Here is a 21,127-nt window from a genome sequence, read left to right on the forward strand (position 1 = left end):
CGCCAATGGCTCAGCAAGTACATCCTCGATGGGTCGCCCAGCGATGGCTGGACCTGTCTCGTCGGCTTCGCCGCCTTCCTACAACGACAGATCAGGGGGAGGTGGATTTGTGCAGCCTTCCTACGCAGCCGCACCTTCAAGTCAGCGGGCAGTATATGGGTCTGTCAACTCTAGCTATGGGACCAGTAGTCACGGTATGAGTCAGACAAGTCCAGGCTACACCTCTGGCGAAAGCTCCTATGGTCACCCCGCCCTACCTGCCCCGCCTATTTCGTCCATGACCCGGGGCTTCAGACCCGGAGGCGAGCACTACATTCCGCAACAGCAAGGTAGTGTACCTGGCGCCTCTCCTCCACAGCAACACCAACACTTCTACACGAACCAGACAATGGGTCCTGGTCCTCACTTCTATCACTCTCCCGCATCTATTACCAGTATGGGCAGCGGCAGAACTCCTCCTGCTCTTCACTCCAGTAGTGCGGCGGGAGATTCTGCAGCTTCGATGGCTTACTCTCCTTCGTACAGCAGCTACCGCACGCAAAGCACCTCCGTCGCGAATGGAGGCTTGCCTCGTCCACCTTCATCGATGGACCGCAATGCTCTGCCGCCCATCCGGACAGCTGTACCCAGTCTCCGGCACGAAGGTGCGGTCGCCGGGTCATCGGATCTGCAGAGTGGTATAGCGTCAAGGGCAGGTATCCCCGACCTGGACGATCAGAGCCAGCGACAGCTTGGCCACCCTGGCAAGCACGTTGCACCCCTCCATCGAAGGGAGTCTGATGTCTCTCGACAGATGGAGGGAGCTGGCAGTGCGGCAGCCGGCTCCCCTTCGAGCCAGTCTTCCGCAAAGAAGCACTCGCTTGTAGTCCCCTTCTTCAGATGGTTCGGATCTACCGCCAATACGCCTGGATATCGTCGCATCAAGGTAGCTGTTAATCCTGATCTACCAGAAGAAGAGGATGACTCTGCATTGCCAGACAACGAGGAAGATGAAAAGCCGAAACTCGAAGGGGAAGCACCCGAGGGCGAGTCTTCACCACCACTGCCTGCAACTCTCGGCTCGCAAGAGATTCGGGCCGGGAAAGGCTCCTCGCCACACGTGGGTGCCACATCTGCACACAAAGGCCGAGTCTCCAACTCTCCAGCCGGTGTCGAAAGCTCGCCTCGGTCCGATCTACGAAGGAGGCCGAGCAATGGTGGTCATTTGGCATTCTCTGCACTGGAGACCGAGTCTACTTCCTCCGCATCTCGAGACCTCTTCGACCCCTCGCGGCCTCGATACCCGCGTCAGGACGTCTTGTTGCATCTCAGTGAGATCTTCATCCAGCTATTCCGGACCAACCTCTGTCCGTGGGTACAGAGTGAAGTGCTCTTGGAAGGCGCTCGCAATGCCACCTTGCCTGCTATCTTGGCCAATTCGGTCTGCGCCATGACGGCACGCTTCTCGGATTGGGCAGAGCTGAGACGCAAGTCGCCCAAGAATGCCGGTGAGCCCTTTAGCGAGATGGCAAAGACGCTCATCGTGCCGATGCTGTCTTGGCCCAGTCTCGATGTCATTGAAGCACTCATCCTCTTGAGCTATGCTGAATTTGGAGCAGGGTCTGACTCGGGTCTGTGGATGTATTCTGGCATGGGAATGCGAATGGCCACCGATCTGGGTCTGCAGCACGAGTCGACCATCCGGAGCTTACCAAAGGCAGAGCAGGAGAAGGCGCGATGGCTCTTCTGGTCTGGGTGCTATGCAATCGACCGCATTACCTGCTTTGGTACCGGTCGTCCTGTCACTCTCCTCGAGCATACCATCGACTGCCGACCACCACGCGTCGAGCCAGGTTCGCAGTGCTTCTATGCCTCGCAGATCATTCAGCTGCTCCAAAGAAGAGGTCGAATGGGAGAGCTGCTCAACAGAAAGGACGACTCAGGGCAGATCAATCTCCCTGAGAAGAAGGCAAAATTGATGGAAATGTGGCAAGAGTGCGCTGGCTACTTCCAATCTCTGCCCTCGACTTGTGCATTCAGCGTACAGAGTTTCAAGCGAGCCGCCAGCAACAATGAGGGCCCAGCTTTCCTGTTCCTCCACGTCCTGTTCCAGTCGACCATCAGTCTTCTCGAGAGGCCGGGAATCATGCGAGGCAGGAATTGGTCCGATGTCCATCCCGTGTCTGGTTCGAGCATCAACCTATCTGCTCCCAGTGTGGCGCATATCTCCGCCTCTGCCTCGAGGTCGATTGCAGATATGATAGCTCTTGCTGCTCAGGTCGACCCAAAGAGTCTGCAGACTTCTCCGTATCTGGATCAGCTCATCCTCCCCACCGGCAGAGCATTCCACGGAGAGCTAGAGGCGATCAAGGAGGCCATGCGGCAATATGGCTACGGTGCCGAGCAATCGCGCGCTGTAAGCCCGTCGCGATCTGGTGGGCCTGACGATCGTCTGATGACGCTCTTGAGCATGCGCAAAGCAGTCACGGACAACTTGCACAACTGTATCAATTGGCTCGGCACTCTTGCCCATTACTGGGGCGGCGCCTCCTGGCCCGCTCGTGCCCTCGAGCAAGAGGCAGCAGGCGCCTCGGACATTGTACCCGACGAGCGCGACGATGATGCTATGCAGGCTCCTCTGCGGGATATGGAGTTGCTGAGTGCTTGGGCAAGGGACAAGATGAAGCAAGCCAAGAGTAAGATGGCTTCCCGCCGGGGATCTGTGGACCACACGCGGGGTGGAAGCAGCGGTAGTGCCAGTGGCACATCGGGAGGTGCAGCTGCGGCTAATGCTGCTGCCGCGGCTGGTGTAGGTGGGGAACTGGCCGGAATGGGCAGTGCGAACGCTGCGACGAGTATTGAAAATCTTCTGGCGGCGGCCAATGCTGCGCGAGACCCGGGTGGAGAGGACGATCGCGATGTCATGGACAGCGATCGAGCCCTCGGTCTGGCTCTCTCGGGTCAATTGGCCACCTCTGCCGAGATCAACGTGTCTGCGCTGGTGGATCTGTGGACCGAGGAACAACGACGTGGTTCCCTCTTCTCCTCCAATGGAGACGTGAACAGCACCTTCGGGCGTGGGGACGGAGCAGGTAATGCTGCTGGCGGAGGAGCAAGTCGAGGAGGCATGTCCCCTTGGGCCGATGCGCACATGGGTAATCAGCCAAGCACGCCAGGCCATCGCTCCGGCCGGGGTCAGAATCTTGCTTCTTCGGGTCAGACGCCGAGCAACCATCACTCCTCGGCGGCCTTCCTACCTCCTTGGCTCGCCCCATCTCCGCATGCCTCAAACCAGCATCACCAGCAACAGCAGCACTCCAGTCACTTGGGCAGTGGTCCTTCACCCGGGTACGGCAGCAGTGGTGGTCCCTTTTCCAATTCGACCAGTGGCAATCATCATCACCACCACTCTCACCACTATGGCAACCCAACTTCTCACTCTGCACCCACAATGGGTTTCTCTGCACTACAGCTCGAGGAACTCCTCTCGGCTGATCTACTCAGTAGTGGAAACGATGTATTCCCGCTGGAGTTGCCAGATGAGGCCCTCTTCCGCTTCGGTGACTCGACGGACCTACCTGGGGGTGGGGGTGGGGGTGGAGCAGGAGCAATGGGGGCGGGGCAGAGTGATGGTGCGCATGGCGGGGGGTCAGGGCAAGGGATGGGTGCGGCGGGAAGTTCGGGAGTGCAAATGGGTGATGGGAATGGACAGCAGGGCGGGGGTACAATGGGAGATGGATCGGGAGCGGGAGGTTGGGGACTCAGTCAACAGCACCTCTCTTCGGCCCTCTTTGGCTTCCATTAAGATGTAGCACCGAACCCAGAGGGAAACGATCAGGCGGTCAGCAAGAAAGTGAGGGAAGAGAGCAGGAAGACGTGCAAAGGAAGAGGGAGGGAGGAAAAAGATCCATTCTTGTCCGTCAGTGTGGCTTGGGAACGAGGCCAGCCATCCTATATACCTCTTGTAATCCTCCCTCCATGCCCTTTCTCCACTATCCATTGCATGCATTAAGACAAGTCACTCGAGTGTCTCCACGCATGTCCACCACTCGAAAGAGAGACGTAATACTTTGTTCAGATCAAATCAGATCAGATCAGATCAGAATCAGAATCAAATCGACATTCCCGAAAGCAGAGGCAACACAAGTGGGCAAAGAAAAGACAAACACGACATAAGACAGAGAAGGGGGGATGGTAGAGTTAATCTCAAAGAGCCAGAACGGTGCGCCCTTCCTCGTAGCCCCGCACGACGACAAAGGGAGGCTCTAGTCCTGCAAGGTTCTAAACGCCTCGTGCAAGTCCTTGTTGAGCTTTTCCATCTTTTCTTCAATCTTTTCCTTTCCATCCTTTGGCAATTCAAACTTCATCTGTGTAAGCCTGTACATAATCTCATTCGTGTGTTCCTTGACTTTACTCCAGCTCACTTCACCCTGACTGAGCACGGCTTGGGCTTCTTGGTTGTACTCGATGATGTTGCGGAGCATCCAGACAGTCTTGTGCCAAGGGCAGTAGGCGTCGTATTCGGAGATACCGTTTTGCTGGAGGAAGTCGTTCTTGAGCAAATTGGCAATGTCCAAGGTGGCCTTGTCATTTTCACCCAGGGCACTCTTACCAACGAGCTGGACAATCTCCATAAGAGAGTTCTCAGACTGGATCATGTCCATTGCCTCGTTTCGCAGCTTCACCACATCGTCTCCCCAAGACTTGGCACAGGCGCCAAGGTACTTGGAGTAGGAGACGGTTGGGCTGACAGAGGGGAAGTGCTTACGCTGGGCAAGCTTCTTGTCCAGACCCCAGAAGGTACCCACGATACCCAGGGTAGCAGCAGTGACAGGGTCGGAGAAGTCTCCTCCGGGTGGAGAGACGGCACCGACAATGGAGACCGAACCGGTTCGCTCGGGCGATCCGAGACAGGTGACCTTACCGGCTCGCTCGTAGAAGGAGGCCAGCTTGGCACCCAGGTAGGCAGGGTAACCAGAGTCGGCAGGCATCTCGGCCAGACGACCAGAGATCTCACGAAGAGCCTCGGCCCATCGAGACGTCGAGTCGGCCATCATGGCAACATTGTAACCTTGGTCTCGGAAGTACTCGGAGAGAGTGATACCAGTGTAGATGGAAGCCTCTCGAGCTGCGACGGGCATGTTGGAAGTGTTGGCTACCAGAGTTGTCCGCTTCATGATAGGCTCTTCCTTGCCCTTGTGCTCTAGTGTCAGCTCCGGGAACTCGGCCAGTACTTCGGCCATCTCGTTTCCTCGCTCTCCACAACCGACGTAGGTAATGATGTCCGAGTTGGAGTACTTGGACAGAGCCTGCGAGATAACCGTCTTTCCACAGCCGAAAGCACCAGGAATGGCAGTAGTACCACCTTGAATGCAAGGGAAGAGGGCGTCGAGGACTCGCTGACCAGTGAGCAGTGGGATGTCGGCAGTGATCTTCTCGGTGGTAGGACGAGGAGCACGGACGGGCCAAAGCTGGCACATGGTGTGTTTTGTCTTCTGACCCTGGAATTCGAGTTCAATGACGACATCGTCGACGCCGTAGGAGCCCTTTTCGGCGATGTGGGTAATGGTACCCCGAGCACGAGGTGGCAGCATGATCTTGTGGTCTGCGATGAGCGAGTTCTCGTAGACGTGGCCGTAGATGTCACCACCGGAGATGTGATCACCGACCTGTAGATGCAGTGAAGGGAGTGCCGGGTCAGCAAGCTCTAAGGTAGATTTGGAAAGCTCTCCATTTTGCACTACTCACCTTGTACTCGGTGGGGTCAAAGTCCCACTGAATCTCTCGATCCAGAGGCTGAGTGTTGATACCACGAGGGATGTAGATTCCTTCTGCCTTCTTCATGATGCTCTCCAGAGGACGCTGGATACCATCGTAAATGTTGCTCATCAGTCCAGGTCCCAGCTCCACACTCAGTGGCTTCCTGGTGGACAGCACTGGGTCTCCGACGCTGACACCAGACGTCTCCTCGTAGACCTGAATGGTGACCCGGTCCGCGTCGATCCTGATGATCTCTCCTACCAGCTCCTCGTGGCCGACTCGTACCAGCTCGTACATGGAAGAACCAATCATGTTCTCTGCGACGACGACGGGCCCCGAGATACCAAAGACGGTACCGTAGTTTGCCTCCTTCTCTTCATCTCGGATCTGTGTGTGTGGAGGAAAGATTGAGGTGCAGTGGTGAGCAAAGCCATTGGGGTAAGTAAGATGAAGGATGGGCCTGATCTCTGCCAAGCACACACCTTTGGGAGGTCCTTCTTGGCATTTGACATTGCGCCGGCCATGTTGGGGATACTTTATCGTCGCAGAGGACGAGGCGGGAAGGTGTGGGTGAGAGGGGATGGCAGGCGTGGAGGTGGCCGGCAAAGAAAGTGGCTAGTGAGCCAAGGAGCTTAGGCAAGCAAAGGCAGGAAAGGTAGAGGATATAGGAAGCGTAGCTGACAGCTCTACTGTGTCTGTAGTCTACCCTCGTTGTGAGATGGTGGCGATGAAGGTGTAGATTCGGTCGAGGTGCGGGGAAGAGGTGGAAGGAGTGGCAGTGGTGAGGACAGGAGATGAGCCGTCTGGCGGGAGCGAGGCCTCTCTGCCTGTGCGTCCCCTGCAGCGCGGCACAGCGAAGGGGAGCCCTACGCCCCGCCTACTCGCCTAGCCTCTCACATGTCGACGTACCAACCTCACTCGGCTTGGGTATTGGCATAAGTGCTTACTGACTCTGACATGGCACATAGCTTAGTGGCTAATACATCTCAGAACAATCCAAGAGCAGTGGTTTCAATTGGCTGTCACTGCCCTGTGCTGCTGACTTCAGCATGACCATGGTGAGCAACGCATGGTCCCAGCGTGTCTGAGCTCTCTCTTCAGTCATGCGTCAGTCTCTGTCGATGATTACAAGTATGTACCCAAGTACCCTTCATTGTCAGTGCTCATTGTCGGCATACATTACAGAAGTAGTCGCTTGCCAGACGTCCAAGGCATATCGCGGGGTGGTCTCGGCTCCGAAGCTCCGCCTCGGCGTCGTAAGTGGTGGAGGAAGCACTTGGGTGACGGACTCTGGGCGGGCGCGAAGCAACACCACCAACCACCACCTCTGACCGCCGCCGCCTCCTTACCTCGACCATCCCTCTCCTCAGTCCCAACTTGACACATTCGCCACCTTTGACGATTCCCAGCTTCCCTTATCTCTTCGCACTCGCACCTCGCCCGTACCCGCACCCCGCTTCTCCGCACTCACCATGCCTCCCAAGTCAGACTGGGAGAAGTACAAGAAGCCCGACGAGGACTCAAAGGACGACGACAAGATCGTCGCTCTAGACGAGAATGACATTCAGATCCTCAAGACCTATGGTCAAGGACCCTATGCTGGCTCTCTCAAGAAGATCGAATCGGAGATCAAGGATGTTCAGACGAGGATTAATGAGAAGATGGGGATCAAGGAGAGCGACACGGGGTTAGCAGCTAGGAACTTGTGGGATCTAGCAGCGGACAAGATGAGGATGAGTGAAGAGAAAGTGTTGCAGGTAGCTCGGTGTACCAAAATCATCAAGGTCGAAGATGAGCAGGCGGCAAGGGCTGCTGCTGCTGGTGGTAGTGGTGGCAGCGGAGGAGGTGCTGGTGGGGCAGGTGGAGTCGCTGGTGCACTAGGTGCTGGAGGCGCAAGAGAGAACCCATTCAGGGGAGCAGACGAACGGCCAAGTGCAGACGAGGAGGACAAGTATGTCATCAACATCAAGCAGATTGCCAAGTTCGTAGTGGGATTGGGCGAGAAGGTAGCCCCTACTGATATTGAGGAAGGCATGAGGGTCGGGTGAGTAAGCGCTCCCAAATCGCGTCTTCTGGAGGGCCTGCGCTGACCTCGCCTTCTCTCTCGTCAACCTTCAGCGTCGACCGCAATCGTTACCAAATTCAGATTCCTCTGCCGCCCAAGATCGACCCTTCGGTGACAATGATGCAAGTCGAAGAGAAGCCGGACGTGACATACGGAGACGTGGGAGGATGCAAGGAGCAAATCGAGAAGCTCAGAGAAGTCGTCGAGACACCGCTTCTGAATGTGAGTAGCATGAAATGCATTATGGAGGAGGACGCCCTGAGGGCCCATATGCTAAACGAGCGTCTCTTTGCCTGCTTGCTCAACAGCCCGAGAAGTTCGTCAACCTCGGTATCGATCCACCCAAGGGTGTGCTGCTCTTCGGCCCTCCAGGTACAGGAAAGACACTATGCGCCAGAGCAGTCGCAAACAGGACAGACGCCACTTTCATCCGAGTCATTGGATCAGAGCTGGTCCAGAAGTACGTCGGAGAGGGAGCTCGTATGGTGCGAGAGCTCTTTGAAATGGCACGAACAAAGAAGGCGTGCATCATCTTCTTCGACGAAGTGGATGCCATTGGTGGTGCTCGATTCGACGATGGTGCAGGAGGTGACAATGAGGTGCAAAGGACGATGTTAGAGCTGATCAACCAGCTGGACGGTTTCGACCCTAGAGGTAACATCAAGGTTCTGATGGCAACCAACAGGTGAGTGACGGGGCGATGCGAGGCCAATAGTAGTTGAAGGACAACCGTTCTGACGGCTCGACGATACTCTGCTTCATTTTCCCAGGCCCGACACACTAGACCCCGCCCTCCTTCGTCCAGGCCGTCTTGATCGTCGAGTGGAATTCGGCTTGCCAGACAACGACGGTCGCGCCCATATCCTGCGCATTCACGCGCGATCAATGTCGGTAGAGCGCGACATTCGCTTCGACCTAGTAGCTCGTCTCTGCCCTAATGCAACAGGAGCCGAATTGAGGAGTGTGGCTACAGAAGCCGGGATGTTTGCTATCAGGAGGAGGAGCAAGCTGTGCACGGAGAAGGACTTCTTGCAGGCAGTGGAGAAGGTGATCAAGGCGGGTAGCAAGTTCAGCAGTACGAGCCTGTACGCCCAGTACAACTAGACGTGGCACAGCGTTATTGTCGTCTGTGTCATGTTGTCAATGACATTGATTGTATCCAGCTCTGCGGCCCGACTTGACTGCATCGGTATTGGAGATTGTGAGTCTCACCCCGTTCTCTTATTCGCTGCTCGCTACTCGCCGTCAGTCATGCTGTTTTGTGGCTCCGCTGCCACGTGCCTTGATCTGTGTGTTGCCCTTCCCGAAACACCAGGCGCGTATCCTCCCTGCTTCCGGTCCCACGCTCCCCACTCCGTCCGCCCTTTCCCACATCCTCCTCGTCATCAGCCGTCGTGCTCCGTACCTCCTTCCCATCAACCACATTAACGATCAAACCCCTACTGTATAACCAGACTGGGTCAACGTCTCCTTACTACACGCTTAGCCCCCTTTTGCAAGTCTGGGCAGCAGCAACCGCTTACGAAGAGTTCCAGAGCACGCGACCATCGCGGATCCTGACGCGCGTCGACACTACCTAACGACCGAAGCATCCTCCTCTCCTCTGCGCAAGGACTACTACCACATACGTACTGTCCTCACACCTACCTACCTTGTATTCAGAAGCGCGTCCTGTTCCCTCTCTCTTTGATTCTGAGCCTCAAGTCTCCAACGCTAGCTTGCAGACGATGGCTCAAGCGCGCAAATTCCATGCTCCGGGAGTAGGAGGCAGGACGGGTATGAAAGTCGGCGAAGATGTACGATCTCTCAGTGGATACTTCAATGCTGGACAACAACACATGAACCAAAGTTATGACGATGATAGTGATGGAGAGGACGATGATGACGAGGACGAGGAGGAAGAAGAGGAGGAGGAAGGGGATGGGGAAGAGGAGACTAGAGATGATTCGGCAATCCTTTCGCCTGTAAGGAATCAAGGGAGGAAGAGTAGCGCGATGGGGAGAAAGTCAAATGCTCAGGGTAGTAGTAGTATGGATCTGGAGAACAGTGAGTAGCAAGGACGTCCGAAGCAAGACTGGTGGAAAGTCGCGGCTGACCAGGTCATGTGCCTATGCATCCGCTCTTCGTAGGCTATGCTCCGTCACCAAATCGCTCCCGCCGAACTGCCGCTGGCAACGACGACTCGTATCCCCTTGACGACTCCCTCGTCGACCTCGGCGACGATCAACAAGATTATTCCGACGATGGCGCGGGCCCCTCGGCGGGCCGGCAATCCCTCTCAGTAGTCTCACCCATTGGCAGAGGACGCAATCGTCCCAGCGGAGCTGGCAGTCTACGGGACCAAAGCGCGAGCAGGAGACAATCTGGTCGCTCATCCTTCGATGTCAACAATAACTCGATGGACCGCTCTGCAGATATGCCTATGATGGACGATGAGATACCCAGCTTCAACGTCGATGCGAATGACGAGGAGGCCGCCGAGGCTGCGCTCGGGAGTGGAGACGAGGTTGAAGATGGGGTTCAAGTCGACCATAATGCAGGAGCAGCAGGCCTAGATGGCACAAAGGCCGGCAAGGCGGAACGCGAGTCTGCGAGAAAAGGCAAGAAGGGCGTGAAGGGTGAAATCAGAGTCGAGCGAACAGAGAGAGCTGGAGGCGGACATCTTTCGGCAAAAGACAGAGAGATCAAGGAGAAGGTGCCACGCTCGAGAGGTGGGAGCGTCATCGAAGGCGATGTCAGACGATCCACGCGGCATCGCTATACCCCATTGGAGTACTGGAGGGGAGAGCGAGCCATCTATGGTCGAGCGTCCGTTCGTCTAGGAGGCTCACGCCATCGTGTTAGAGACTCGGCCGAGCAAGATGGTGCAGATGAGACTGCTGGAGATGACACGATTGAAGCGGACGCCTTCGAGGATGCTCCCATCAAGAGCTACGCCGTACCTGTCCTACGAGAGGTCATCCGTATCAGGAGGGACGTCGACGAGGGTACCTTCTCCGGGCTCAAGATCAAGCGGAAGGGCATCAATGGTAGCAAGGGCAGACCTGTCAAGCGGGTGGTGAAACGCAAGAGATCTCGCAAGGCAGATGGAGAGACGGACGACGAAGACGACGGAGAAGTCGACCCTACACAACCTACTAGGCATCCTGAAGAGGGCTGGGACGAGGCGACGGACCCGCATGGGATGGTTTGGGATGTGGAGAGGCAGAGTGAAGTAGAGAGGAGAATCGCCTGCCCTATCTCGCAAGTCAGACCAAAGACGGCCATCAACTCCGACTTTGCCTTTGAGAAGGTATTCGGTGTCGACGATTACATGGCTGCTGGAATTCTTGAGATTCCTGTGGGAGGAGGAAAGCCTTCGAAGCCTACAAAGGACAACAACTATGTGAGTTGGAGCTACGCCATTTCCCTGCCGCTCCCCTATGCTGACCTGATTTGTAATCTTCCCTCACTGTTCTCCACTCCACACAGACCTTCGTCGTCTTAGAAGGAGCCGTCGACGTTCAAGTGCACCGTACGAAATTCACAATTGCCCCAGGAGGAATGTTCATGGTACCAAAAGGCAACGTCTACTCGATCCACAATCGATGCCAAAGACCCTGTCGCATCTTTTTTGCGCAAGCTCGCCAAGCCCAACCTCGCAAGGACATTGGAGCGATCAAGAGTGCCGTCATTCAAGGGGCGGTACTTGGTGCTGCTAGAGCTGGCACTGGCACTGGCACTGGCGCTGGCGCTGGGGTTGGGGTTGAGGAGGAGAGACTGGCATTGCAGCGCGTGGATGAGAATGAACCGGGAAAGACTAGTCGAGCTACTTCTAGAGCAAACGGAAGCGCTTCACCTGTCAAGAGGGGAAGAGGTGGTGGAAGAGGAGGGGGAACATCCGCCAAGAGGGGTAGGAAGTGAGGTGTGAAGAGTGTTGGGTTGGGGTTGGGTGGGGAGGAGGGGAAAAGAGCGAGAATCACCGGATTTTACCCCCTGCCTAGCCTAGCGAGGGATTATCGGAATTTGAAAGGGAATGTGATACGGGTCTGCACCATTGTTCTTGTACGCCGGCTTATTCTTTTCTTTTTTTTTACCATCTTACGTTGAAGTGAATCGAGTCTTATCTAGTCACGAGGTGCAGCCATGGTGACGGGGTCAGGAGCAAATGGGGGTGATGATAGTGTGAGCTGAATGGAGTGGCCAAACCTCACGCTCAACTCTCGTGTTGATATATGTGTACGTGTATATTCTCATTCAATGTGGCACGCTGCTCTCCTCAGACTCAATAGCAGCTCCTCTCTCCTCTCTCTTCTCTCTCTGCTCCCTCCTCGCTCTACAATTTCGCCACCCTCCCTCTAAGTACATTCTTCTGCACTTTACCCGTAGACGTCTTGGGTAGGGCTTCCACAAAGGTCCACCAAGCAGGAATAGCAAATCCACTCATCCGATCTCTACAGTGTCTCTTGAGATCCTCTACCAACTCTTTCTCTTTTTCTCCCACTTCTCCTCCTCCTTCTCCTTCTCCTCCTTGGGAATGAGATTGAGAAGGAGAAGAAGAAGGAGATTGAGGAGAAGCGTGTGGAGTTACGGGAGAGTCTGAGCGTAAGACGATGAATGCATGACCCCTCTCCCCCCACTTCTCGTGCGGACGGGCAACTACGCTTGATTCGAGTACGAGAGGGTGGGAGGCTAGTTCCGACTCGACCATTAGAGAGGAGATGTTTTCCCCGCCGGAGATGATCACGTCTTTGCCTCGACTGATAGAGGGGGTTGAGGCAGGAAAAGGGGGAGGGGAAGGAGGGGGAGAAGTGGAAGGAAGGGTCAGTGAGGCGGGAGTAGATGTATCGAGTGAGGTTGTCGCCGCGTACACTCACTCTTTGATCTCGATCTCTCCGCCCGGATGACGTGCTGCGAGATCCCCAGTGAGGAAGTAGCCCTGCGTAGTCACAGTCGTCGTCGTCAGTGAGCAGTCGATCTCGCATCGATGCGGTGTTTCAGCTCGCCCACTCGCCCGCTCGCTTACTCACCGCCTTGATTGTCCCCTTTGTGCTCTCCTCATCGCGATAGTACCCCTGCATGACGATATTCCCCCTAAGTGCAATCTCTCCAATCTCCTCCCCATTTCTCTGCACATCCACCAATCTCTCCTCTCCATCTACATTCACCACCACCACTTCTCGTTTCCCACCTTGAACCTCCTTGAGTCTCACCACCCGCGCCTCATCAGCAGCAGCAAATCCATGACCCTGCCTGGCCATCAATCTCGCCCGCTCATCCAGGGGAAGCTCTTGCCACTCTGGCTTGGGATATCGACGCACCAGTGGTCCGTAACTTTCGGTCAATCCATACACATGCACGGGATGCAAGTGCAACTCTTCCATCCTCCTCAATAGATCCGCCGTAGGTGCCGAAGCTGCCACTGCCACTTTCACCTCTTGCGGTAAGCGCGATGCCCCCGGGTGATTAACAAGGGAGATCTGCACAGTTGGTGCACCCGAGTAGTGTGTTACCCCTTCCTCTCTAAAGGCCCTCCAGATTCGCTCTGGATCTACTTTACGAAGGGTAAGTTGGGTAGAGAAGCTTAGGGTGGAGGCCCAGGGGAAACACCAGCCACAGGCGTGGAAGATGGGTAGAACCCAGAGGTACGTTGAGTCTGGTGTGAGGGAGGCCTCAATGGCGTTTGCTATTGCAGCGAGATAGGAGCCTCTGTGCGTTGTGAGAACACCCTTGGGTCTACCTGTCGTACCGCTTGTGTAGCAAAGAGCACAAGGTGAGTCTTCGGGAGGAGAGGGGAGCAGAGCCCAGTCGGAGAGGGGTGCTTCGGGGTGTCGCTTTGCCTCTTCCTGCTGTGCAAGATCCCACTGCTGTCTTCCATGAGCCAAAAAAGCCTCGTACTCGTCCTCCTTATCCTGTCCACCCGAATCACGACAAATGATGACCAGCCGACCTTTTCTAGCCTCGGGGGTGAGTTGTGCTTCCAATTCCCAGTCTACAAGGAGGATCGAGGAGCCCGAGTGCTCAATGACGTACTGAAGTTCTGCAGGAGTATTGCGGATATTCAGAGGTACCACGATCCCTCCCGCGGCTAGCACGCCGTGGTAAGCATCGAGGATCATGGGTGCATTGGGTGCTAGGATGGCTACGCGCATGCCCTTCTCCCACTGCAGTGGTGGGCTCTTCCAGGATCTTTTCCCACCGAGAGTCTTGAGTGCAAAGGCTAGATTGAGACATCGTGCTGCCCAGACGTCGAATGTGATTTGCCAGCCACGCTCTGGGTGCTTGATCGCGAGCTTCTTTGGGTGGATTAGGGCGGCGCGGAGGAGGAAGATGAGCGGGGTTAGGGCGGTATGATTGTGCAGCTGGGAGGAGTTGGTGGGGGAGAGGCGTAGCTCGAAGGGCCTTCCTTGTGGCGGTAGAGAGGTGGTAGGGGGAGTGTAGGCCTGCATCGTGCCCATGATGATGAGGAGGAGGGTGAGCGGGTGAGCTCAAGTGAGAGATGAATGGAGTAGCGATCTTCGATGGCGTGCGCATGACCTTTGCTCTTGTCCCAATCCCTATCTGTCCGTGCGGGGCAGAAATGCGGGGTCGGCAAATGTCCCCCACCCGCCAAGCGTGGAGCCGGAAGTGGCGGGGGGCAATCAACCCATCACTCACTCAGTCAAGGGGAACAAGTCGCCCCACTTCCGTCTTTGCGTGTTCAGTCTGTACCACTACACCCTCCTCAATCCTCGTATCCCAGACATTTCGAGCACTCGCGCTCATCGTCATCCTGGCTCCTTCCACCTCTCCTCTCGCTCCCCCAACGCCCGTCTACCCGACTCCCAGCACGCATCCCCTCCTCCTCCCCTCCTATCTCGGTCCCAAGCGTCTAACTCCCCTCCGTCTCTCCCAACTCCACACCGCTTTCCACCTCCCACGCACCTCTCCACCAAAAGAACCACCATCAGACGAATGTTGTGGTTGCTCCTGTGGTGATGGATGTGTCAAGAGTCTTTGGATGGAAGAAGTGAGGATTTGGGCGGTTAGGTGGTTTGGAATGGAGAAGTGGAGAGAGGGATGGAGAGGGGTGCTGAAGGAGGAGAAGAGACGGGCGAAGCAGCAAAGGGAGGACGAGGATGGAGAGGAAGGAATCACCTCGCAGACAAATCCAATCGAGGAGAGTGACATGATAGAAGAGGAAAAGATGCCTGGAGCCTTTTGCTCTTCTTCCTCGGGTCAGCTGGACTGGTAATGGCAGAGTACTCGCTTCTCTCGCAACCGCCGCGAACAAACCCACACATCATCAACTTCAAAGGGAGCTCGCGATTTGCATTCAGACTGCTACCACACAGCGGCTTCAGATAGACTGCTCACTGCAAGCCGGACACTTTTCCTGGCCTCCGTACACTAGACTCTAGACACACTCTGGTCACTCGACCTAGACATATTCACAGCATACCTCGAATACATTCTCTCATCGGCTACAACATCTGTCTTTTGCATCACCACTCAATCAATCGAACATCGCCTGTCTGCACTGTACAAGACCCCTACAATTCGTCATGCGAATGCTTTCCAACAGCAGCGGCAGCTTCATCGCTCATGCGCGAATCATCTCCCGTCAGTCCGCGAATAGCATCAATGACCCTGTCCCCACCCACTCCCCCACTCCCAATTCCATGATCGCTCCTCTTCTCCTCAACCCACTCATCCCTCCTCTTCTCCGCCTCTCGAGCCGCAATCCTCCCCTCCAAGAGCGTGATGAGCTCTTCCAATTTCTTCTTCTTGCCTTCGCCCAGAACCCCCTCCCCACCCATTCGCTCCAGATCGATCTTGAACTCGCCCAGCATCTTCACCTCGCTCTCTTCTGCCAATACCCTGGCCTTTTCGGGATCATCTCGCATCAGCTGCTCCACATCCTTTGTGGCAGAGAGAAAGTCGGACGAGTAATTTTCCTCCCAGTCTGGATGCTCGTCTTGTAGCCAACTGCTGAATGCAGATAGGAGAGCTTTACGTTTGCGAGTAAAGGGCGCAGAGGCGGGATCGATCAGACCTTCCTCCTCTCCACCACCCTCGCTCGCGACGGCAGCGGCAGCGGCTTTGCGGACGCTGTCGTAGACTTGGCGAGCGCTGCCCTTGACGCCCTCTACTGCGTCTCCCGCCTTCTGCGCTGCCTTTTCTGCTAGATCGTAGGCTCCCGCCTCCTCCAAGAGGGAGTTGAGGGCATCCAGATCGGCTCGCTGGCCGTCGGTGTAGACGTAGCCTCTCGAGGAGGGCGAGGCTTCTGCAGCCTCAGCGGCCTCTTCCCCGGGGCTGGAAGCCGAGCCGAGAGGAGATGGGTCGGCAGCAGTTTCGACTTTCTCGGACGAGGACGAGGACTCAGCACTTGGGATGACTGGAGCCTCAGGCTCCGGAGGGGGAGCAGAATTCGAATCGTCAGACGAGCCATTGGTAGCGGTTCCTGAGAAAGGCACCTGCTGAGGCTCGTCCTTCTTGGGCACACGATGTCTCTCCCCGAATGCCATCTGATCGGCAGCGCCCTTTTCGCCCTTTTCCTTCTTCTTCATTGCCTCGTACTTTGCCTGAATCTCCTCCGCCTGCTTCGAGAGGCGCTGCTTGGCATCATTGGCAGGCGGCCTCCATTCGTAGAATCCGCCCTCCGGTAGAGGTTCATCGAAGGTGTCGGCATGAGAAGGGCTCTTCTTGGCGCCAGCCTTAGCCTTGGCCTTTGTCTTTGTCTTCTTGCTGCCGCTGTCGTCCTTGTTCTCTTCGATGTCGTATTTGGCTTTGACGCTCTTCAGCCACTCGGTCAAAGGGCCCATCTTCAATTTCCCCTCGTACGTCTCGAATTTGCCCTTTTCGAAGTCGCTCTCCCCACTCGCCGAAACGGCAGTCGGCGGAGGGAAAGCCACGAGAATAGGCAGGTCCTCGTCTCGGTTGACGTTGATGCCCAGCATGTTCTTTGCAGAACCCTTCACTGCAACCTGGTCACCCCTTGCAAAGGCAAAGTCGAATGTTTTCCTGAAGTCCAGAGCCAGAGACTTGTAGAGTGGCGAAGAGGTAGGTTTGTTGCTCAGAAGCAGGACCTTGCCTCGCCCATTGATGCCCTTGGTATCGGGAGTGCCATCAGCAGTAATGGGTCCAATGCCTTGAACCCACGCCGGCAGCTCCTCTGCCTTGAGCTTCTTGACCGAATGAGGCAGAGTTGAGACTGCATATTCTACGAGAGCCTTTGCGACCCTCTCACCCTGATAAGTCTTTGGTATCCTCCTCTTGGTAGCGGGGAAGACAAGAATGGTAGGGAAGCCCTTGACCTCATATTGGCTACACATCTGCTTGTTCTTGTCCTCGTCGCAGTCTACATTGGCAAAATGAACGATGCCTTCGAGATTCTTGGCTGCCTTTGTGAATTCGGGAGTGAGACGTTGGCAATGACCACACCAGGGAGCTGTGAATGCTACAATGGCGGGCTTTTCCACTTGAAGAATTTTGCTGGGAAAGGAGCGGTAGTCGAGGGACAGGACGCCGGAGTTGGGTGGGAAGAGGGCAGCGAGGGTGTGCGATGGGAGCAAGAGCAGGAGGGCGATGCAGATGAGTGGAAGGCCTCCCACTGCCCGCCTCAGAGCTGATGTATCTGTCTTCGTTGCCACCATGGCTCTGTGGACATCAAAAGGCGCGAATGGCAAGGTAGAACAGGATGTATAGAAGGGACGAGACGCACCGAGCCTTGCAGGCGCAACAAACACTTTGCTCGAGTCGCGGCGGTCAGATCATCCTCACTTCCTCCACGTCACCACTCGACGCGAAAGACGAGTCCAATCAGTGATAGACGGCAAAAGAAAAAAATTAGACACTCTATACACAGGTTCAGAAGACGATTTGATATTCATTTTCTATAAGCCAACCAGTCTCTACGTTTGGCGGCGATTCATCGCGTGACAGCTGGCGATCTAAGTCTGAAGCGCTGTTTCGCCTCAGCCTTACTCGAGGATCTTCTTGCTGAGAACGGCACCCTTCTCGTCGATCTCATAGACTATAATTACAAGAGACAAAGGGACGGGGGAGGGAGTCAAGTCAGTATGTGATCTTGTAGAGCCGCCATGAGACACAGCAGCCTGTGTACTCACCGAGGGGCACACCAGTTGCCAGCTCGAGCTCGAGGGTCTGCTCGGGGGTGAGCTTCTCCAGCTCCTTGACCAGAGCCCTGAGAGAGTTTCCGTGGGCAGCAATGATGATCTTCTTGCCCTTGAGCAGCTCAGGCTTGATCTCCTTCTCAAAGTAAGGCAGCACCCTCTTGGCCGTCAGCTCAAGGGACTCGCCTCCCGGGGGAGGAACGTCGTAGGACCTCCTCCAGATGTGAACCTGCTCTTCACCAAACTTCTTTCGGGCGTCGTCCTTGTTCAGGCCGGTGAGGTCTCCGTAGTCTCGCTCATTCAGTGCCTGGTCCTTCTTGGTGGGGATGCCCTCCTGGTCAATCTCCTTGAGCTGGATCGCCAGGGTGTTCTGGGCACGCTGGAGAGCAGAGGTGAAGGCGAGGTCGAAGCTGGTCTACGAGACGGGACGGTCGGGACATTCGAATCAAGGAGACGTCAGAATAAAGATCGCAGGCTCGTCACCTACTTCGTCACCTATCTTTGCACGGACGTGCACCGCATACTCACGTATCCGTACTTCTTGAGCTCCTGGGCACCCTTAAGGGCTTCTCCCTTGCCCTGCTCAGTGAGAGCGGGGTCCTTCCATCCGGTGACTGTGATGACGCAGGGTTCAGTTGGTGATGGTGGAGGCAGTTTGTGAGGGGTCAGCTTGCGTGACCTGCCAGAGGCTGCTGCTATCTCTCCCATTCCGCTCCCTTGGGTGACTTGTGCGCTGGTCGTGCTGCGTCACCTGGCTCGGGACTCACACAGGTTGAGCTTGTTCCACTCGGATTGGCCGTGGCGGGTGAGTACGAGGAGTCCCGGCATCTTTGTGTATGCGTGTGTTCTAGAGGCGATGTGTGAAAGAATGTTGGAAGGATAGCACGGAAGGGAGGAGCGCCTGGCTGTTGCTCTCTGCGCCTGGAAGGTGGATCATCTGCTGGGGCGGACGAAGGACATGAGCCACCCAGCCACCCACCAACTCGTCGCAGAGACTCGCGCGCGGCTTCGCTCCACCTGTGGGCATCGATCGCCCTCACAGGTGCACACACGCGGGCAGGCTGGCCACATGGCCAACGCGATACGGATCGGCGCAGCCTTGACCGTGTCTAGATCGGAGCATCAGGAGGGAACGTTCAATGTCCAGAGTAGACTTGTGACTGTGACATCGTTACCATGGTAAAGTGGCAGGTCAGCTTATGCTTCCCGTGTCTCGTCTCATCGGGGGATCGCTGCCGAAGCTGCCGAAGAGGTTGTCACCCAATCGGGAACAGCGTCGCACTTCCGAGTCCGCTGAGCGTACCACCCGCCTCGCTTCTGTCCTCGGCGTCTACATCGTTCACAGCCGCCCTTTGCCGCTTCTTTGCCCGATTGACAGTCATTCACAATCCTATCAGCGTCGGCATTGCGGGGGTGAAGAATGCCGTGCAAGCGAGACATGCCCGATGGAATGCAGAGAAGTGGAGGTGCCGACGGTACGACCAGAGGTGTCTTCTTCTGGCGAGGCCGAATGCAGCTGGCGACGCACCCTCCCGACTTCGCTTAGGGACTCAGGGCGAATGATTCTGTCCGCCTCGGTATACCCACAACGCTGATAGGTCCTCCCACACAATCAGGCTGGAGCACTGATGGATGATGCTGCACGAGGCTGTGCAGTGCGGGTCAATCGCGCAGCGTCATCGCACCAAGTTTTGCCTCGAAACAACAACGAAACGCTGAGCCGTTCCAATGAAATTCGTAGCTTCCAAGGCTGAGAAAAACGAGTATAAAAGGTCAAGGGAGTCCAGATGGAAAGGCAGCCCTGCTCTCTATAACCATCTTCTCATCAGCATCTCTCGCCTTCACGAGCATCTCTATTCTGCATCATGATGACCTTCCGAGCTCTGTTCACTATGGCTGCAATGGCCATCCCGCTGGCCCACGCAGCGTCATTGGCAACCACCAAAAGCACCGGTTACCAGGCCCCAAACGCGAATTGGACCGTCGTCGGCTGTACCAAAGACAAGTATCCCGACGGTCGAGATCTCAGTGGGTTGCAACATCCACTATCCTCACCTCTACTTTCTTCGTGCTGACTTGCAGTGCTGCTTCTCGCCTATCCTCTCCCTGGCAGTCGGCGACTACAAGTCCAGCTCAAAACTCACTCCCACTTCCTGTCTGGAATTCTGCGACAAAGGGCAATGGGCTTGGGCCGGCATCGAGGATGGCAACCAATGCTTCTGCGGCAACGACCCGGATGGTGCAATAATCGGCCCGAATGGCTCGAACCTCACTGCTCAGAACAACGATGGCTGCACTACACCTTCAGCCGGCGACGCCGGAAGCAACGGAGGTGGCCCCAACCATCTGCTGCTCTTTTCGTCCAAGCGTTGGCCACGACCTCACATCCCCAGACCTGAAAACAGTGACTATGAGGGCTGCTTTGCCGATGACGTCAACAATCGATTGCTTCCCCATTACGCCAACGTTGCTAGCCTCACAAACCAGAAATGCTTTGCTGCTTGCGGTGCGGCTGGATATGACCTGTGAGTCTGATCGCCGAGAAATTGCCAAAAGTCCGAGCTGACATCTCATACATGACGTCGCTCTTCTCCTTGTAGTGCCGGCACAGAGGATAAGTCGCAGTGTTGGTGCGGCCACTCCTCTAAGACCGACCTATCCGGTTCAACAGCTGCTGACCCCAGCCCTTGCCAGCTAGCCTGCGAAGGGGACCTGACCCAGTATTGTGGCGGTTACAGCTACTTGAGCCTCTACAAATCCATATCCTGACAAGGGCTTGTCCGTCATGACTCGCATAGACGTCAGCATATTCCCTGTCCTTCTGCGTTGATCGTCGGCACGATGGGAGCATCGACCTAATCCTGCGCCCTTGTCCCCGCCGACGAAGTCTGACTGGAAGCTCGATTTCGTGCAGAGAGGGACAGAGGGCGTCAAGTCAAAGTCCAAGTCTCAGCTCCAACTCACAAGACCATGCCTTTGCGCCTCGCCTTCGTCTCCTTTCATCGTCTCCTGCTGCTAGCAATCTCACCACCCGCCTTGTGACGTTAGAATTATCATCGAACAATGCTTGCACCCGAAATACACGACCTTCAACGCTGTGCTTTCGGCTCCGGGTTCCACTCTGTCCGAGAGCATCGCGCGCAGATGACACCACTCCCACTTGCCTAGCTTGATACCCAATGGCAGAGCCTTGAGCATATGTAAAGAGAGCAGCTTCATGCGAATACCC

General features: G+C 56.0%; 8 protein-coding genes across 8 annotated transcripts; 4 read left to right on the plus strand and 4 right to left on the minus strand.

The window, feature by feature from the left end:
- Positions 1 to 580: 580 nt before the first annotated feature.
- On the plus strand, positions 581 to 3,874 carry BCV69DRAFT_165108 (hypothetical protein). The gene is made up of 3 exons (XM_025489465.1): positions 581 to 1,124; positions 1,226 to 3,533; positions 3,658 to 3,874. Exons 1-3 carry the CDS (start codon positions 960 to 962, stop codon positions 3,789 to 3,791), a joined length of 2,607 nt encoding a protein of 868 aa, XP_025348438.1. The 5' UTR covers positions 581 to 959; the 3' UTR covers positions 3,792 to 3,874.
- Positions 3,875 to 4,039: 165 nt separating this feature from the next.
- On the minus strand, positions 4,040 to 6,503 carry BCV69DRAFT_268842 (V-type ATPase). The gene is made up of 3 exons (XM_025490875.1): positions 6,222 to 6,503; positions 5,728 to 6,126; positions 4,040 to 5,648 (listed from the first exon to the last, which is right to left on the minus strand). Exons 1-3 carry the CDS (start codon positions 6,261 to 6,263, stop codon positions 4,245 to 4,247), a joined length of 1,845 nt encoding a protein of 614 aa, XP_025348439.1. The 5' UTR covers positions 6,264 to 6,503; the 3' UTR covers positions 4,040 to 4,244.
- Positions 6,504 to 7,063: 560 nt separating this feature from the next.
- On the plus strand, positions 7,064 to 8,908 carry BCV69DRAFT_289951 (putative RPT1-26S proteasome regulatory subunit; the record flags this gene model as incomplete). Its single annotated transcript, XM_025493689.1, has 4 exons — positions 7,064 to 7,783; positions 7,858 to 8,026; positions 8,113 to 8,489; positions 8,575 to 8,908. The coding sequence occupies exons 1-4, from the start codon at positions 7,212 to 7,214 to the stop codon at positions 8,906 to 8,908; spliced, it is 1,452 nt and encodes a 483-aa protein (XP_025348440.1). The 5' UTR covers positions 7,064 to 7,211.
- A 250-nt stretch (positions 8,909 to 9,158) lies between these two features.
- On the plus strand, positions 9,159 to 11,730 carry BCV69DRAFT_311805 (hypothetical protein). Its single transcript, XM_025494882.1, has 3 exons — positions 9,159 to 9,850; positions 9,934 to 11,189; positions 11,276 to 11,730. Exons 1-3 carry the CDS (start codon positions 9,532 to 9,534, stop codon positions 11,705 to 11,707), a joined length of 2,007 nt encoding a protein of 668 aa, XP_025348441.1. The 5' UTR covers positions 9,159 to 9,531; the 3' UTR covers positions 11,708 to 11,730.
- A 282-nt stretch (positions 11,731 to 12,012) lies between these two features.
- Positions 12,013 to 14,259, minus strand: BCV69DRAFT_282018 (acetyl-CoA synthetase-like protein). Its single transcript, XM_025492192.1, has 3 exons — positions 12,814 to 14,259; positions 12,661 to 12,722; positions 12,013 to 12,543 (listed from the first exon to the last, which is right to left on the minus strand). The coding sequence occupies exons 1-3, from the start codon at positions 14,239 to 14,241 to the stop codon at positions 12,120 to 12,122; spliced, it is 1,914 nt and encodes a 637-aa protein (XP_025348442.1). The 5' UTR covers positions 14,242 to 14,259; the 3' UTR covers positions 12,013 to 12,119.
- A 2,529-nt stretch (positions 14,260 to 16,788) lies between these two features.
- On the minus strand, positions 16,789 to 17,316 carry BCV69DRAFT_239181 (thioredoxin-domain-containing protein; the record flags this gene model as incomplete). The annotated part of the gene is made up of 1 exon (XM_025489974.1): positions 16,789 to 17,316. A coding segment is annotated over one exon (528 nt), but the record flags the coding sequence as incomplete, so codon positions are not given.
- A 321-nt stretch (positions 17,317 to 17,637) lies between these two features.
- Positions 17,638 to 18,805, minus strand: BCV69DRAFT_282020 (phosphoglycerate mutase). The gene is made up of 3 exons (XM_025492193.1): positions 18,427 to 18,805; positions 17,893 to 18,313; positions 17,638 to 17,798 (listed from the first exon to the last, which is right to left on the minus strand). The coding sequence occupies exons 1-3, from the start codon at positions 18,604 to 18,606 to the stop codon at positions 17,746 to 17,748; spliced, it is 654 nt and encodes a 217-aa protein (XP_025348444.1). The 5' UTR covers positions 18,607 to 18,805; the 3' UTR covers positions 17,638 to 17,745.
- Positions 18,806 to 19,790: 985 nt separating this feature from the next.
- On the plus strand, positions 19,791 to 20,667 carry BCV69DRAFT_298312 (WSC-domain-containing protein; the record flags this gene model as incomplete). Its single annotated transcript, XM_025494207.1, has 3 exons — positions 19,791 to 19,926; positions 20,012 to 20,423; positions 20,499 to 20,667. 3 exons carry the CDS (start codon positions 19,791 to 19,793, stop codon positions 20,665 to 20,667), a joined length of 717 nt encoding a protein of 238 aa, XP_025348445.1.
- Between the last annotated feature and the right edge of the window lie 460 nt (positions 20,668 to 21,127).

The sequence above is a fragment of the Pseudomicrostroma glucosiphilum genome, assembly GCF_003144135.1.
Source record: "Pseudomicrostroma glucosiphilum strain MCA 4718 unplaced genomic scaffold BCV69scaffold_5, whole genome shotgun sequence".
In the NCBI taxonomy this organism is placed as follows: Eukaryota; Fungi; Basidiomycota; class Exobasidiomycetes; order Microstromatales; family Microstromataceae; genus Microstroma; species Microstroma glucosiphilum.